Here is a 15779-nt window from a genome sequence, read left to right on the forward strand (position 1 = left end):
GAGGATGTGAAGATTAAAGGAATCAACAATAGAAAGCAATTTATTAGAACGAGAGTCATTTTTTAGTAAACAAGTGTTGCTCGATTACTCTATAGGTTTTTCAACCAATTGTCGTGACTGTTATTTCTATATGATAGGAAATTATTGTCTTTAGGTCCCATAACTCATTTTAGAATCTGGAATGGTATATCGTCCCAGAGATGTCGGTGACAATATTTAGTAATGTTATCCTGTTTAAGGAAGAATAATAAATTTGCTTATCTTAACTTTTCAATTTACCCATTTTCATAATAGATATATTATTTTCTATAACTGTAGATACCGTAAAAATTGTATCCAGGGCCCTTTAAAAGAGTTTTACTGCTAAAAATGTAAATCCTACTAATATCATAAACGCGTAAGTTTGTATCTATGGATGGATGTATGTATGTATGGAAGTCTCTTACTCTTTTACGCAAAAACTGCTGAACCGATCGCAATGAAATTTGATATGTAGATATCTGGACAGCTGAAATAACACAATATAGGCAACTTTTTATCCCGAAATTCCTACAGGATACAGACTTACGCGGGTGAAACCGCGGAGCGCAGCTAGTAAAATCTAAATCAAAACATTATTAAAACCTCTCTCATAAAACACGAAGCACTTAAGGTTTTCGTATGTAAAATGGCAACTCTGTTCTCAAAGATGACACAAAAGTAATTTCTCATACAGACACAGAGGCAAGTACATTTATTTCCATCAAAGTAGCTATAAATTAAATGCAGTTGCGGAAAACATAATCGTTGTTTGCTAAAACATTGTGAGCTTAACTGTAGGAGTGAGTGAGCCAGGATACACTTTAATCCGAGGTAGCTTCGTAGTTAAGATTTGTTCAGGGACGTATTCTATGAACTAAAAGCCCAGCATTGAAACATTAACCAGAATGTTATCTATAACTACCTTAATATTTTCTTGTGTTTGATTTTACGCGAGTACTTTACGATTGTACGCGGATTTTAAACGCGATTTATTCATTATATTATTAACCCGACGTTTCGAACACTTTACAGCGAGCGTGGTCAGTCTCCCCGTGACCGCGTGACGCGTTTAAAATCCGTTAAAAAGCTTTTAATTTCTAAATATAACTACCTTGCTTATTGCTAATAACGTTCTTTATTATATTATCAGTCACACTATAATATAACCGTCATAGATATAGAGGCAGGTAGAATGCATAAACTTATTGATTTTTAGCTGAAGAGTTTGTTTGTTTGAACGCGGCAATGTCAGGACCTATTGAATCGATTTCCAATATTCTATCACCCTTGGATGTGTAGGTACGTGATCTCTATTTGCTTATAGGCTAACTCTGTACCACGAATGAAGTCAAGGCGAATTACTGGTAGTTTATAAAATATTGTGTTTCTTTGTGGCCTCTTGATATTGCTCTTCAGTACTTCCCTTTCTTAAGCAATTATAGAAGAAGAAACGGTTTGATATAAAATTGCTTTTTAAATGATACTTGACTATTTAAAAAAATACGTATTCTAAATTCTATATTTGAACTCTCCTGTAATTACAAAATTAAAATAAAGTGAAGACAAGATAATACTGGTTAAATAAATAAATTTTAGAGAGATTCCTCCGTATAATTCGTTTTGTATATTCTTTCTCTTTAACACGCTTTTATAATCTTCACCGGTATATGTTTATTAAAATATTTGTATGTAACCGATTTCTTTTGATTCACTTAAAATAAAAAGAGTTATTTCAAACCTTGTGCACTTATCAATAATCGGTGACAATACAATAAATTCACTAGTTTATCTTATTATCCCGATTAGGAAGCCAGAATTAAATAATTTTCTTATACGTGCTCTACGTTCATTCTATAATTAAAATGTGTTTTATTTCACTGTATTGTATTACAGTACAGGAATGATAGATTGGAAAATAGCACACTACGCATGCTATAATGTATCATACTATGACCGTAATAATAAATGGATTGGAAATAAACAAGATGTGCTCTGTGACGGAATGATCTAATAAATACAAATAATACAAATATTTTTTGTCTGACACCTTTCGATCATAGAATCGTAACAAGAAGGTGTCAACGTATCATACTATTATGTTACGTTGCAGTGGGTGGAGACCTTTATTCCAAATATTTGTATAATATAAATTTAGATTTTCAATCCCTTCACATATGAAGGTTTACGCACGCGACTTCGATCGTGAAGTGAAAGATTAGTCCCATGAGAATGAGATGTTACGCCGCGGTATAAAGAAGCCTGGACACAATAATCCGTTGCGACATGAAAGAAAAACGAACAAACACACTTTCGCATTTATAATATTAGTTATCAAGTAAGAATTTTTAATTAGGGAGAAGCAAATCGAGCTAGTGTAATTTGATATTTTTAATTCATATTTCGTTGGTATATTGTTAAATTCAATTGGTTTTCCATTCGCAATATCCTCGAGTTCACAAAGAGTTAATTTAGGTGTCAGTTTTGGGACTGTAAAATAGAGTCAATTAACATCGATTGATGTATACAAGCTGTTTTATTGTGTTTGTCATAATGTAAATAGTTAATCATTAATAATAGTTACATTATTTTGGTTCTGAAAAACTATCACGTTGATTTAAATTATGATTTTCGGCTGAAGCAATCTTATTCACGCCGCAATATCACACCGTATTGCGACCAACGCTATACGAGAACTAATAAGCACTCACAAAGGCAAAGGGAAAACCAGAGATGTGTTGCCAGATACATAAAACAAGTGAGAATATTTAAGAAGTCTATCCACATTCCAATCACAATTTCACAACGACACTCAAAATTAATATTATCCAAATGTTCAATTCGATGACTCTTCAAATATTTGCGGCGATTTCCACCCTCTTTCCGGTGAACGACCAAAATAATACCAATTTCATAATTCGTCACTGAAACGACATTTTTCAAGGTATGTTTGTGAATTATCTCTCTAATTATATTCACAGATGATACTTAAAGTAAGCGGATGACAATTTATTTGCTACTCCTGAGAATTATTCATTGTTATAATAAACCGTCCAAATACACAATATAAAACAATAATATTTTCGAACGTGGAAAATAAAATGTCGTATTAAATTGCATACATACCTAGCGAGATAATATTATTTTTAATTAATTTCCGACGGTTCCTGGTTCTCTAACGTGCGTGCAGGAAATATTAAAATTCCTGTATTATAGCCATGAATGCAGGTGTCTGGAATGTATAATATTTAAATAGACTTTGTTCTCCCTGAAAGTCTAGTTGGGAGACTTCAGTTGCTTTCCAAATATATAATCTTTATAAAATACTAGACGCTCGTCCCGGCTTCGCCCGGATATCAAGGTTCCTGATTTATACCAAGGGAGCATTTAATCGGGATAAAAGGTGTCTTATCACCCAAGTCAGCTCATACCCTCTCTGTACCAAATTTCATCAAAATCATTAGTAGTATTTCAGTAGTTTCAGCGTGATTGACAAACATACAAACAAACAAACTTTCACATTTATAGTATTAGCGTGATATAGTGAGATATTCATTATTTAAAAACATATCTGTTAACCTAGAAAATCATTTGTTAAACCGAGTCAATTCTAACGATCCTCAATAAGTGTCTTTCACAATGGTCTTTTCAATACAAAATCTGTTGTTTTGATATTACAATCACTTTGTATTATTTGTTTAATACAAAGTGAGAAAGATAGAATGCGCAGACTTTACAGTACTACTTCAAACAACCCGGTAGCGAAATCAGTAAGATTATTGTCCAACAACTATTATGTTAAGAAATCACCAAACTACAGAGAGCAAAGAAAAACGTTCGGATAGATACAAAAGACTTTCTCATACAATGGAGGAAAATGTCTCAAACACAAATTCGCAAATCCCTCTTTTTATGAGGGGTCGACTTGACATTGAACATGGCATGTCTTTGTGCCGTCTGATTATAAAGAAAAATCCGATTTACAGCATCCTCCACGCGAAATTCCGCAGAAATCTGTTGGGCAAACGCGCGTGAGATTGTTTGAAGCCAATTGTATCGGCATGTAAATAAAACAGATGTGAATATATAGTTTTATTGCTTTCCGTGAAAACGAATATCTATAGTTCGGATATAGTTTATTTCGTTACGTATGTAAACAAGTTTATGAGGCGCATCTGTGTTTTATTTTTTATTTATTTTGCCAAGCATAATAGAACTGTAAAAATAGATGATATGACATTAATTATTCTCATTTCTTTGTGATAACCTGGAAACATGTCGTGACATAACTATGTAAATACAATTAAATTCATTACCCAAAGAAGCTGTTACCGTCAGACAAACTGAAATGTGAATACATTAAAACTTTCTACACGAAATCGCATTGAATTCGTACCATATTATCAATTCTAAGATCTGTCACCTATAATTAGCGTACTCTGAGTAACTTCTAAGGAGAAGCTGAGTGAAATTCAGACGCTCCATGCGATGATTAGACGTTTGTTACTTGCATTATGTTGGGAATCGAGTTAAGCTGATAGAGAGAATGCTACCACTAGAAATCAGGATGTACGAGTGAACTAATTAATAGGCTGCATTGTTAATGCGAATCCCATTTATAGAAAAATATAATAAAGATAACAATATGTTTAATCATATAACAAAGTTATCTTTATATACTATCAAAAAATTATAAACATGTCATTAAATAACTCGTTACTATATCATCAAGTTAGTTTTATGTATTGTTGAATTGTAATTAAATACAAAACCGCATTTGAAATTCTTAGCTAACATAGTTGGTTATTGTTAGCAATTCTTTGAATGAGAGCTCTAAAATGAGGAATGAGAGATGAGGAACATACTGCTTAAAAGACTAATTTTATTCACCATCCCCAAAAAAAAATTAAATTAAAAAAATCCATAACTATTCGAGAGCTAACTGCTTAAGACAGCACAGGATATTCTGTAGGCCTAAATTTTTTTTTCATTTTACTGTAGTGGTTAAAAAATAAGTGCCTACAGTGCCGTTTTGGGTACATCATTCGATCGTTTTACTGGTTGATTTAGATCTTTTAAATTTTAAAGTGCTATTAGGAATCTAAACCGAACCATACATACTTCTTTTTCATACATTTATCTAGGCCTATATTTTACTAGCCGACGTTCCCTAAAATGGAGGTTCTATTTGTAGCGTAGGATTTCTTAAACCGTCAGTGGAGCGCTCAGTCCAATAAAATGTTATGACCACCTGTTATTGACACGTTATATAGGACGATACTATACAATTAGTTTTATTAACTGACAAGTGAGTTAGATATGATACGATTTGTTCACACTTGCAAAAACCTCAAGTAAATAGACAATATTCAGAGCGCAGATACAACATACAGAATTGATACTGTAAAGCAAAATAGATTAAATTATTTTGGAATCGATAACTTTAACAGAAACTCAAAGTGAATCTTTACCTAAATGTTATAACATCTAAGGTTTATTACTAACGCCATTCATACACCTTTTCAGTTTAGAATTAAAGGGTTCCTCTATTAAATAGGTACATGATTGACGAATGAATATATCATTCAATCCTATATATCCAATAATTGAGACCAGTAATCCGCAAATAAAACAGCAGTGAATTAAAATTGATTACGAATTTTCAATTCGAATTGATTAATATCACAATAGGTACTCTAAGGTAAAGTAATATAAAATTAAATTAAATAAGAAGATATCCCCCTACTTCATTTAATTTTGGGCGCCATTTTGGATTTGATACATGTCTAATGTCATTGTTTATAGTAGATATTCTTTTAGCTTCTTTTTCTTGTTAATGTAAAACACTTTAAATTTTAAATTAAACCTAGCTTAATAAATCATTACCGAATAATTCAACTTTTCAACAAGACAAAAACCAAATTTAAATTCTCTGTTCGGAAGCTACACACAAACATTTTAAGACAGTTTAAAGTACTAGTTAATAAGCACGCATAACCTAAAAATACGCTAATACTGTAAACATCGATTTTAATAACTATAAATATTTATAATCCCCTTTTACTCTAATCTTACACTTCCTCTTTAAGCCAGCTGTTTTAACTTCTTTGCCCTCTATAATAAATCCATTAATGGCTTTTAAAATAATTTAGTTTCCAATTATTGCTGAGGATAATTATAAATATTCATAAAGTTTTAATGTAAAATCAGAATTGGCTAAATGGAGTTATTGTGTTTGTTAGCTATATTAATTATTATGAGTAACAGTCAATTGCGTCGCAACGAAACACGCCATTTCCTAGAATTATTTTCTATAAAATCGACTATAATGACATATTAAGTTAGATTATTATGAAATGTCTACTCTTATATTGATTTATTTTTGGTAAAAAAGTTTTTATACAACTAGTTAGAATATTTAAAATATGGAATAACTACGTAATTTGTATGTAATTATATGGAAAATACTAAGTACCTACGGGAATATGATTTCCTGCCATATAGCATCATGTCATATAAATCATCAACGAGGATTTTGAAATTTTCATTATAACATTTTTATAAGTTCTCAGATTATATAATAACATTTATACTGCATTTGCTATTTTAATTTATAAATGCAGAGAGAATAACATGCGGTATTTCATATTTTCATAAGCTCTGAGAAAACACCTACGACATCAGGGATTTGATCCGTAATTTCGGTTTACCAATCCCAATATGATTTCAACAGCACTATTAACACGCTTATCACCACAAATTATAGTTCATTTTCCTGTATCAAATGCCGGTAGGTATGGATTTAGGGAGTCCACACAATTAGCCTGATGACTCGCGTTGACGAATTAGCCCACGATTCAACGAATGCCCGTTGATTTATATTGTACTGTTTAATCTGTGGTTAGTTCATTCTGGATAGTATTAATACTGGAAAATTCAAACAAACCGCTTGATTTATTATATCCGTATGATAATTATAATACAAATTACGGTGGAATAGGAAATTAAAATAGCATAATTCAAATATGAGATGTTATAATCATATATTTTGTTTTTATAAATAATGATGACGAACCTACCATAACTCTAAAGAAACAAAACTAGCCTATAAGAATAAAATCAATTGTCTTTTTGTAGATACTTGACATACCCATACTTCTAAAAACTCATTCATTTACAATCTATCAATTCTTTTGTAAAATCGTCGCTTTGTTCAACTCATATCCAAATATGTACATTGTAAGTAAATCAATTGATAAAAACCGCGTTAATTGTTCATAAGTCTCTCCCAAGCCTGAAATAAGTGTAACAATTTATTCGAAACAACCAAAGTGAGTAGGTGATGTTAATGGGCAAAGTTCTGAGTGTTAGTTGCCAGCATATTAGTTGCTTTGCAGTTGCTATATTCATGTGTGTCTTTAGTCCTCATTCCCTGGTTGCATAAACTTCAAGCTGTGCTGCACTAGGTTCTGATTAGTAGATCCTTTTACACTTGCGAATTTACATTCTGTCATTAACTTAGTTATTATCTTATACTAGCTCAGGCGAACTACCACTTCATTTGTTATAGCGTTAAAAAAACCTTTCCTTACATCGGAATGTATATAACGGATTATATAATCACCTTTTCGAATTTAAATATCCATTGAAATATATACCTACAAATATGAACTATTATAATTACTTTGTTATTATAATATTTGAGTAAAGACAATGTTTCTTATAAAATATATAAAGTCTATTAGGTAATAATAATAAAAAATTGCTTAACTAAAACAAAATGATCACAGATAATATTAAACTAGCAAGCGATCGTTTGATCTGTCCAATTGAACAGGCGACGGAGAATTAATTTTGCTTAGATTGTTAATAATTGGAAAATGCCCTCGAAAATATCATTTGCCGAAGATCAATAAATGTTTACGCTGCACTTAATTAAACCTCGAGTTTTCCAATTAGTTGGAAAATTGATGATCGTAATTAAAAAATATAATTTGCTTTATATTAATTGCCTTTTAAACATTGTGGTTATAAATTAAAGGGAAGAATAGTTAATAACAATATTAAAGTATATAGGCACATATACATATATGAACATACAGATTATTACAAACAACTGAAAATGTATAGTGCGGTTTTAGGTCCTAGTCCAGCATATTTCGGTAAATGCCATATTAAAGGCATGCATGCGGTGTTCGAACTTTTGGAAATATACCTATTTTTAGAAGTAAATTAAATGGTCAGAACTTGACAAAATTTCAATGCGATATACAAAAGAAAAATACCGAAGACACCAGCTTTCGAATAAAAAAAATCATAAAAATCGATCACCCAGCGGAAAACTCAAACACATAAAGCCCAAAAAAAGAACAGTCGTATTGATAACCCTCTCCATTTTTTAAGTATTTTGAAAATTCTGTGTTTAATAGAAAGTCCACTATTAGAAACTGACCAAGATTTCGTTTTTTTTTTAATTATTACCACATATTAAAATAATGTAACAAACTGATTAATATGTCCTGTAAGGTGAATTTTTTTTCGACACGAACATTCGGGAAGTCCATACCAAAATTTAATTGCTTACTAAAAATGCTATTAAAGGCTAGTGTAATTCATTTTATGTGTAACTAATTTTAATGTATTACATACCTTGTAAATATTAGTCGTGAAACGACGCTTAAAAAGGTTATCCACAGTCCTCTTTTAATTAACTCTCATAACAATGATTATATCTAGTCCATTACAGTATCCCGTTATTATAATATCATTTCGACCACATAGCACACGATCGAGTTCTGTATAATTAGTTAGCATGTAATTGCAGCTCATTAGTACCCGCATTCGTAATTAACACGTTTGCTCTTTTGAAGGAAAACCTCGAAAGTCCTCATGGATGTTTGTTATATGTCTGTATTATAGTTCTTTCTCTATTAGCCTTCGTCTTTTATAAGAATTTTTTCAAATGAATTGTTTGGTAAGATAATTCATTGTCACAATCAGAAAGTTTGGTTATGTGAAAATAAAATAATCACAGTGTTTTATAGCTTTTAGGAGTTGGACATTCAATGTTTCATGCCACAGGCTTATTATTCTAAGGTCACAATTAAATACAAAATTGTTTTAATAACTTAAAACAATAAATTAAATTAACATTGCAATTATAATGATGGTGTGTTACAAATGCAGAATTTCTCGAGAATTATAAGAGTAATAGGAACACTTCGAATTGCTATTAAAATAAACGCCCGATAATAGGTTCCGGTGAACTTTGAATCGTTTTTATGTTTTCAAGTTTTAATTAAAATTCTTTTGAGAATATCTAAAAGTCGAATTTAAAGGAGTGTCTTAATTATCTATATTGCGGTTCATTAGCATCTTAATTCATAATCAGACCACTTTGATTATTTCGATTAAGTTTCATTAGTAGCCAAAGATTTCGTTATCAACTGCGATCAAGATGGAGTAATTTTTAACCGACGTTTCGATGCCAATAACTCATGCAAACAAACTCTGTAAATTAATAGGTAAATTTTATTAATGATATTTCCAATTAATTCCTTTTATTGCTCACTTGGATTTATTAATAATAATAAGGTTGTTAATATTTTCGTTAAATTAGTAGATATTCAAAGCACAAATCACAGATCATCTATTGAAAACGTAATTCTCTACATGTATAGAAAATATTATAATATACACTATAAGTATATATACCTCTATTCCACTGACCCGGTACAAAAATATATTTTCTGACAAATGTGCTGCGAACATTTCATGTTTACTCAAAACGAACCTTTCCACCTGACATTTGGTAAGTAATACTGGCCATGTGTTGCTTTACCACTAATATTTTCTGATAAATTTACCAAAAATGATACTTCCCTTAAGATAAGCTCACCAATAAATATATACAAATATATAGATATGTCTTCTTAAAAAATACGCATAGTACTGTTAATATATATACTAATAATATTAAAGTTTGTGAGGATGTTTGTATGTTGGTACATCTATTAACACATTGTCATTTCCGAGTTTTTAATCCATATATTTGCTTACAATATAGCAAAATATCATTATTATTAATAATTTGTTGCCGTATATCAATTGTGTTTAAATACTCTGTTGCATGAATAATTGTCAGTACAGATGTCGCTTTTCATAACTTGTCAAAACTAGTTTAGCTATCGAATCATATAAAAAGTCGAATCGGCGCGCATTCGTACGGATTGTGCCTTGGTGTTCGAACGTTGTTTATTCAATGTTCGGCCCAACTACCCTCACTTTGTTAAAAGTGTTTGTAATTGGCTGATATTTGTTATTAACTGACAGTTTGATCAATTAGGCAGTCGTAAGTGTTTCCTCATTGTATCGCCTTTACAGACGTGCCGAATCACCGGAGTGATACCACTCTAGACCAGCGTGGCAACTGGACCCCATCGAAGCGGCTGACCCCTCAAGTGTAGTGTTGAATGTTGCAGTACATTTTTATTACGATCAAACTAATATTCAACACATCCCCTTATTATGTCTAACAGTGTAATATAGGGACTATATTTAACGAGATAGAAAGATATTATGTAAGGAAAACTAATAAACTGCTTTGAAAAAAGATATAGGCTGAAAATGTTGTCAAGGTATGATATCCTATTTCTTTATATTTTTTTCTGTTTATGCAAACATCATGCACATTTAAAACAGGTGCTAGGGCTGTTATTAAAACGGACTTAGTGAATACTGCGGCCTAACGTGTGTTACGGACATTTTAATATTGCATTTTTATACTCATTTCATTTTACAATTATCAAACATAACAAAAATTAAATGAAATATCCGATAAAATCGTAACAAAATAATTGCTTATGAATTAAGAATAGTATAGATACATAAGGATTATATATTATTTTTCTTTATTTTGGATACAAACAGTACATTGAAATAAATAATAAAATTAGCTGGGACGCTCCATCTCTTTAAATGATAGCTCCCGCCCCGTGGTTTCGCTCACATCGTATAGATTGACATAAATATTCGTTTTAGATATAGGAATAGGTAAAGAAAAAATAATAATGTGTAGTTTTAAACATTGATGACCACGTCTTAATTCGCTAGCTAATTAAAAATGTAATCTATAACTAAGACATGGATCATGTCATATTATTAATTCAAAAACTACTCGTCCGTTTGACGAAAACTTATAACAATTTTGTTATAAGACTACATTTTTGTTTCATCCGTATCAACCCACTTGAAGAAGTTTTCACGAGGATCGAATCTTCCACTTATTCCGTCTACACAATAACCATTCACCCAGAGGTCAAATTTACGAAATATAACATCTATATAATATTATACAGCATACGCCATTAGTAGGATAAACAAGCAGATACTAATTAATAGTTATAGATAAGCCCAGAGCTCTGAACTTGTAAACTTAGTTCTGACATCTCATTTATTACCGGTTCGATCTGGTATTAGAGACAGATTGGACATTTCATTTAGTTATTTCCAAAATAATTCCTCGTCATATTTTCTCTCCTGAATTACATTATAGAAATAGAATATATATTAGGGGAATAAAATATGACTGTGTAGTGTTGTGGGTAGGAGAAAATTGTAACTTTAATTGACTCTTTCAGAAATAATGTGAGCAAAAACTTATAACTAGGTATATGATCAGGTCAAATAAGAACTATGGTGTTTGTGGCGCTATGGTACCTACCTTAGGTAGTTACCGTAGATGTCTTATTGCATGAATATTAATTTTATTATTACTCTCTTTATACTAACGAAAACTTTTCTTAATTTATAGAGAGAAAACAACAGAACCAATCTATTTCGTAGTGAAGTGAGAAAATATCAAATAAGATTTTTCATATACAAAAGAATCATCAGATACCTTATTTAGAAAAAAAAATCCGTTTATATGTTTTAATATTAGCATCGTTTTGAAACCTTTAACTAGTCTTACGGTCTAGGCTTGAAAATGTTATGTACTTCAAATGCACATGCATTGAATCAGAAAGCACAGATAAAAATGTTCCTTTCTTTGAAAGAAAATACTAACAATATTAAGTATGACTGGAATAAAGTTGGAGAAAACATTTTGAAGTTTGATTTGGTTATAAAACTCCAGGGATATAATCTCGAGTTGATGACATTTGGTAATTTTAGCGCGATATAACACATGTATAAAAGCATGGCGTTTGTCAAAAAGGAATAGATTAGAATAGTGGCATGACAATCGAAAAATAAATCTACGACAATAATAGTAAGTCTCGAGGAAATGTACTTGAATCATCATCATTAGTCCATATTCGTTCCCACTGCAGGGACACATGACTCCTATGACACGAATAGACTGATGATAGTATGGCCGTAGTTATAATATTGAAATTTTGTTTTTATTAGAATTTTTTTTTGGGTAGGGTCTGAACCCCCCAAAACCCCGCCCTGCCTGCGCCCATAGAGAATATCGGCAAACATCATTTTGAAGAAAGGTTCATAATTTGAGAATTTCCATTTCTACGAAATTACATGGCATACCCGATGATTTAGATATGTTGTGATTGAAAATTAGCAAGTATTATAGTGGGTACCTATTTCAATTGATTCCATTATTCACGTCTCATCGGTTATTGGAAAACAACAATGTCTTACTACATGTTGTTAGAAAATTTAGCGCCTGATAGGAAATACAAGCAACAAAACTAGCGCTCTCAGAGCAACTTATAAGAGGATGATGTGGAACTTTGCTTATTTTCTAGTATAATGCAAATTGTACTCGAGCAGAATTTAAATGTGCGGAAAATTTTGTGCCAACCACTTGGGTAATATTTTATTTTAGACATAAACTCGAGATGTAACACACTATTTTGAATACCTCTGTGTACATTAAATTGTTCAAAATTATTCAAATAGCCTATTTCCATACAATATGAGATATTTGAGACGGATTTTAAAATATGTTAAATACATTAAGCTGGGTCTCACTCTCTAGAAACGTAGTACTTATGACATATTACAATGCCGTAGTTAACATTCCTAAAATGTAAAGTATTTGGAGGGAATTATTTGTTAATTATTCAAGAAACGCCTACGCATGTCTCGTAACTTCCTAGTTATAAAGGGAGACTAGACTAGAATTTTATTCTTGTTAGTTAGTTACTCAAAAATTTAATGTCAAAATGAATATATCATCGTAATATTCGCTGACTCTTCTTTACATAGTAAGTTTAGAATAATGCACAGAAAGTAAGTTGATTAAATTTTGAATACACAACAAAATATCATAACGGATTAGTGCATTAGTATATTGGCGCCATTTATATGCAAATAATTACAATTTATGTCCAACACAACCATGTAATTCAGTTTTATTAAATATTCATAGTTCTTATCTTATTGAACGTATATCAATTCGAGGATATGCTAATTAACTGGCAACACAATCGTGTCAGTAATTGGGCCCCTTGTCGAATACCCATTTGCATCTGAAAGTAAACTGATTTATCATACACAGTACTCGACGGTATTGTACGGAGGTTCCTTTGAACTGCAAAATTGATAGAAATGCGTGTAGGAAAAAGCGAGGTTAAAAGTCGAGTTTTATGCGCAGCGAGTCAGATTCGGAAGTTACGTTATAAGTGGAGAGAACAGTGTAGATTATTTGAAATCCATCGACGCAATAGGGAGGTATATAGTATCTTATGCAAGTTGTGAGATGGTAGCTAAGATTGGAGATTGATAATATCTAAAGGTAACAGCGCTACCTAACTGACCTTTGGAAATGCAAAATAAGACCAAATTTACCCACAGCATAAACGCGCCTTTAGCTTATTTTTCGTGGAAAGTCAGAGTATATTAGCAGTGTAGTCTTTCAGTACGTCCACTAAATGCCATAGGCCTACCCCATACATGTCCAGATCGACCGATCGCCATCCTGAGTCAAGCAGCTCCCAGCCTCTTTAGATCGTCTTTCCATATTGCTGGAGCCCATCCCATATTGCAACGTCTGTACGTGGTCTCCCTTCAAGGATCTTTGTGCCCCAACGGCCAAAAATATATTAAATTTAATACCTAATATACCTTACGTCGAAGTCGGAAAGCTGCTGCAATGTAAAATGTAAAATGATTAAACTCAAGTGATATTCAATTGAACGTGGAGTTAGGAGAAGTGGCCACTCAGAATCCTCAGTGGTCTAAACATATTTGTAAATATTTTACATGTTCTGGTTATTCATAACTCTTACGTAATATAACTATAAACGATAGACATAAATACTAATAAAAATTAGAAACGTGATCAATAAATTAAGAATATTTAACGACTTTTAACTATAATCATACAAAACAATCACAAATTGTCATTTATATCGATAAATCATATTATAAGACTTGTTCGATAAAGCATAATATCATGTATTCTCTTAAAACATTACTTTATTCATCATACATTAGTAAAATTTATTCTATTAGGTACACTACTTATATTATATGAAACTTTGCTAAGTAAAGGATGTAAGCAGAGGTAGCAAAAATTTTGATGATGCTCACAATTATATTCACAAAAACGAAAGAGGTTCTCTATTCGATTGCATTTTTTTTTTTGTTTTTATTCATTCAGTAATTCAGTGGATATTTAATCGATATTGAGTGAGTTTTTTACTTAGTCACGCTGGCGATGTTTTTTTCTAGAAAATAAATAATAGAGTTCTAAATTCAGTCACGTTTTCATTGACACAAAATTATTATATTACTATTTATATCACAAGCTCTTAATCTATTAGCTGTTTACCTCAATCTCAGCCAAGATAATGAATTGTAAGTTCTGAAACTTTCACGGGGATAAAATTTGAACAGCATAGTTCACTAAGAATCTTCTATTCTGAGGTCTTATATACGTTAATTACAAATAGTTTTACTTGTACATAGTTCGATTCGTTTTACTTTATTCGAAGTTAATTTAGTAGTACGCGGAGTTCATTTTAATATAGGCTTTAGAAATTAAACTTTTCAGTGGGGTGTTTGAGGGTAAGTATGATGAAATAGTTTTGGATTATATTCTATTTATTACTAATGGAAATTATAGTAATATTCAGAGAGCGCGAATTTGAAAGTTAACCAACTTTGCAAAACAATGAATATCAATTTGCCCGCGTCTTTTTGCCAAACCGTAGCAATGCCTAGCCTCTCGGCTACACGTGATCCCACCTCAGCTATCGAATTTCTTTTCTCTTTCAGTTTTATATGGCTAAGGGACACTCACTCATTTATAAATCATTTCAATGCTATGATACTAAAAATTAATTTGTTGCAAACTATAATGTCCTTAGCCTACAGCTAAAAGACAATACATTTTTAGAGAAAAATGTGTATTATTAAGAAGTTTGTAATTAATATAATTAATTAATTCAACAGAAGAAACTTACAAAAAGCAATAAAATATAGTTTAAAAAAACTAAAAAACACGCTTTTCAAGCACATCAAACTAAAAACTATAAAATAATTTTTAATATAAGCTGAAAACAATAATGAACGAAAAATACTAATATTGTTGTGAATAATTTTTAATATAAACTGAAAATAATAATGAATGAAAAATACTAGTATTGTTGTGAAAAAAGCGTGGGGCGCTTTGTGCCATTCGATTGGAGTTATAATCTATCATACAAATAATTTTGAATATATGCTGAAAACAATAATGAACGAAAACACCTTATTTCTCACTTTAAACATGCAGATTTCATTCAAATTTCGTA

General features: G+C 31.2%; 1 protein-coding gene across 1 annotated transcript in view; it reads left to right on the plus strand.

The window, feature by feature from the left end:
- The first annotated feature begins 8140 nt into the window (after positions 1 to 8140).
- LOC119834871 (cilia- and flagella-associated protein 299-like) overlaps positions 8141 to 15779 on the plus strand; it is a 13916-nt gene continuing 6277 nt past the window's right edge. The window contains exon 1 of the mRNA XM_038359389.1: positions 8141 to 8245. Within this exon, the coding sequence (XP_038215317.1) occupies positions 8141 to 8245 (105 nt within the window). The remainder of the gene's footprint in view (positions 8246 to 15779) is intronic.

Source organism: Zerene cesonia, chromosome 20 (assembly GCF_012273895.1).
Source record: "Zerene cesonia ecotype Mississippi chromosome 20, Zerene_cesonia_1.1, whole genome shotgun sequence".
Taxonomy (NCBI): Eukaryota; Metazoa; Arthropoda; class Insecta; order Lepidoptera; family Pieridae; genus Zerene; species Zerene cesonia.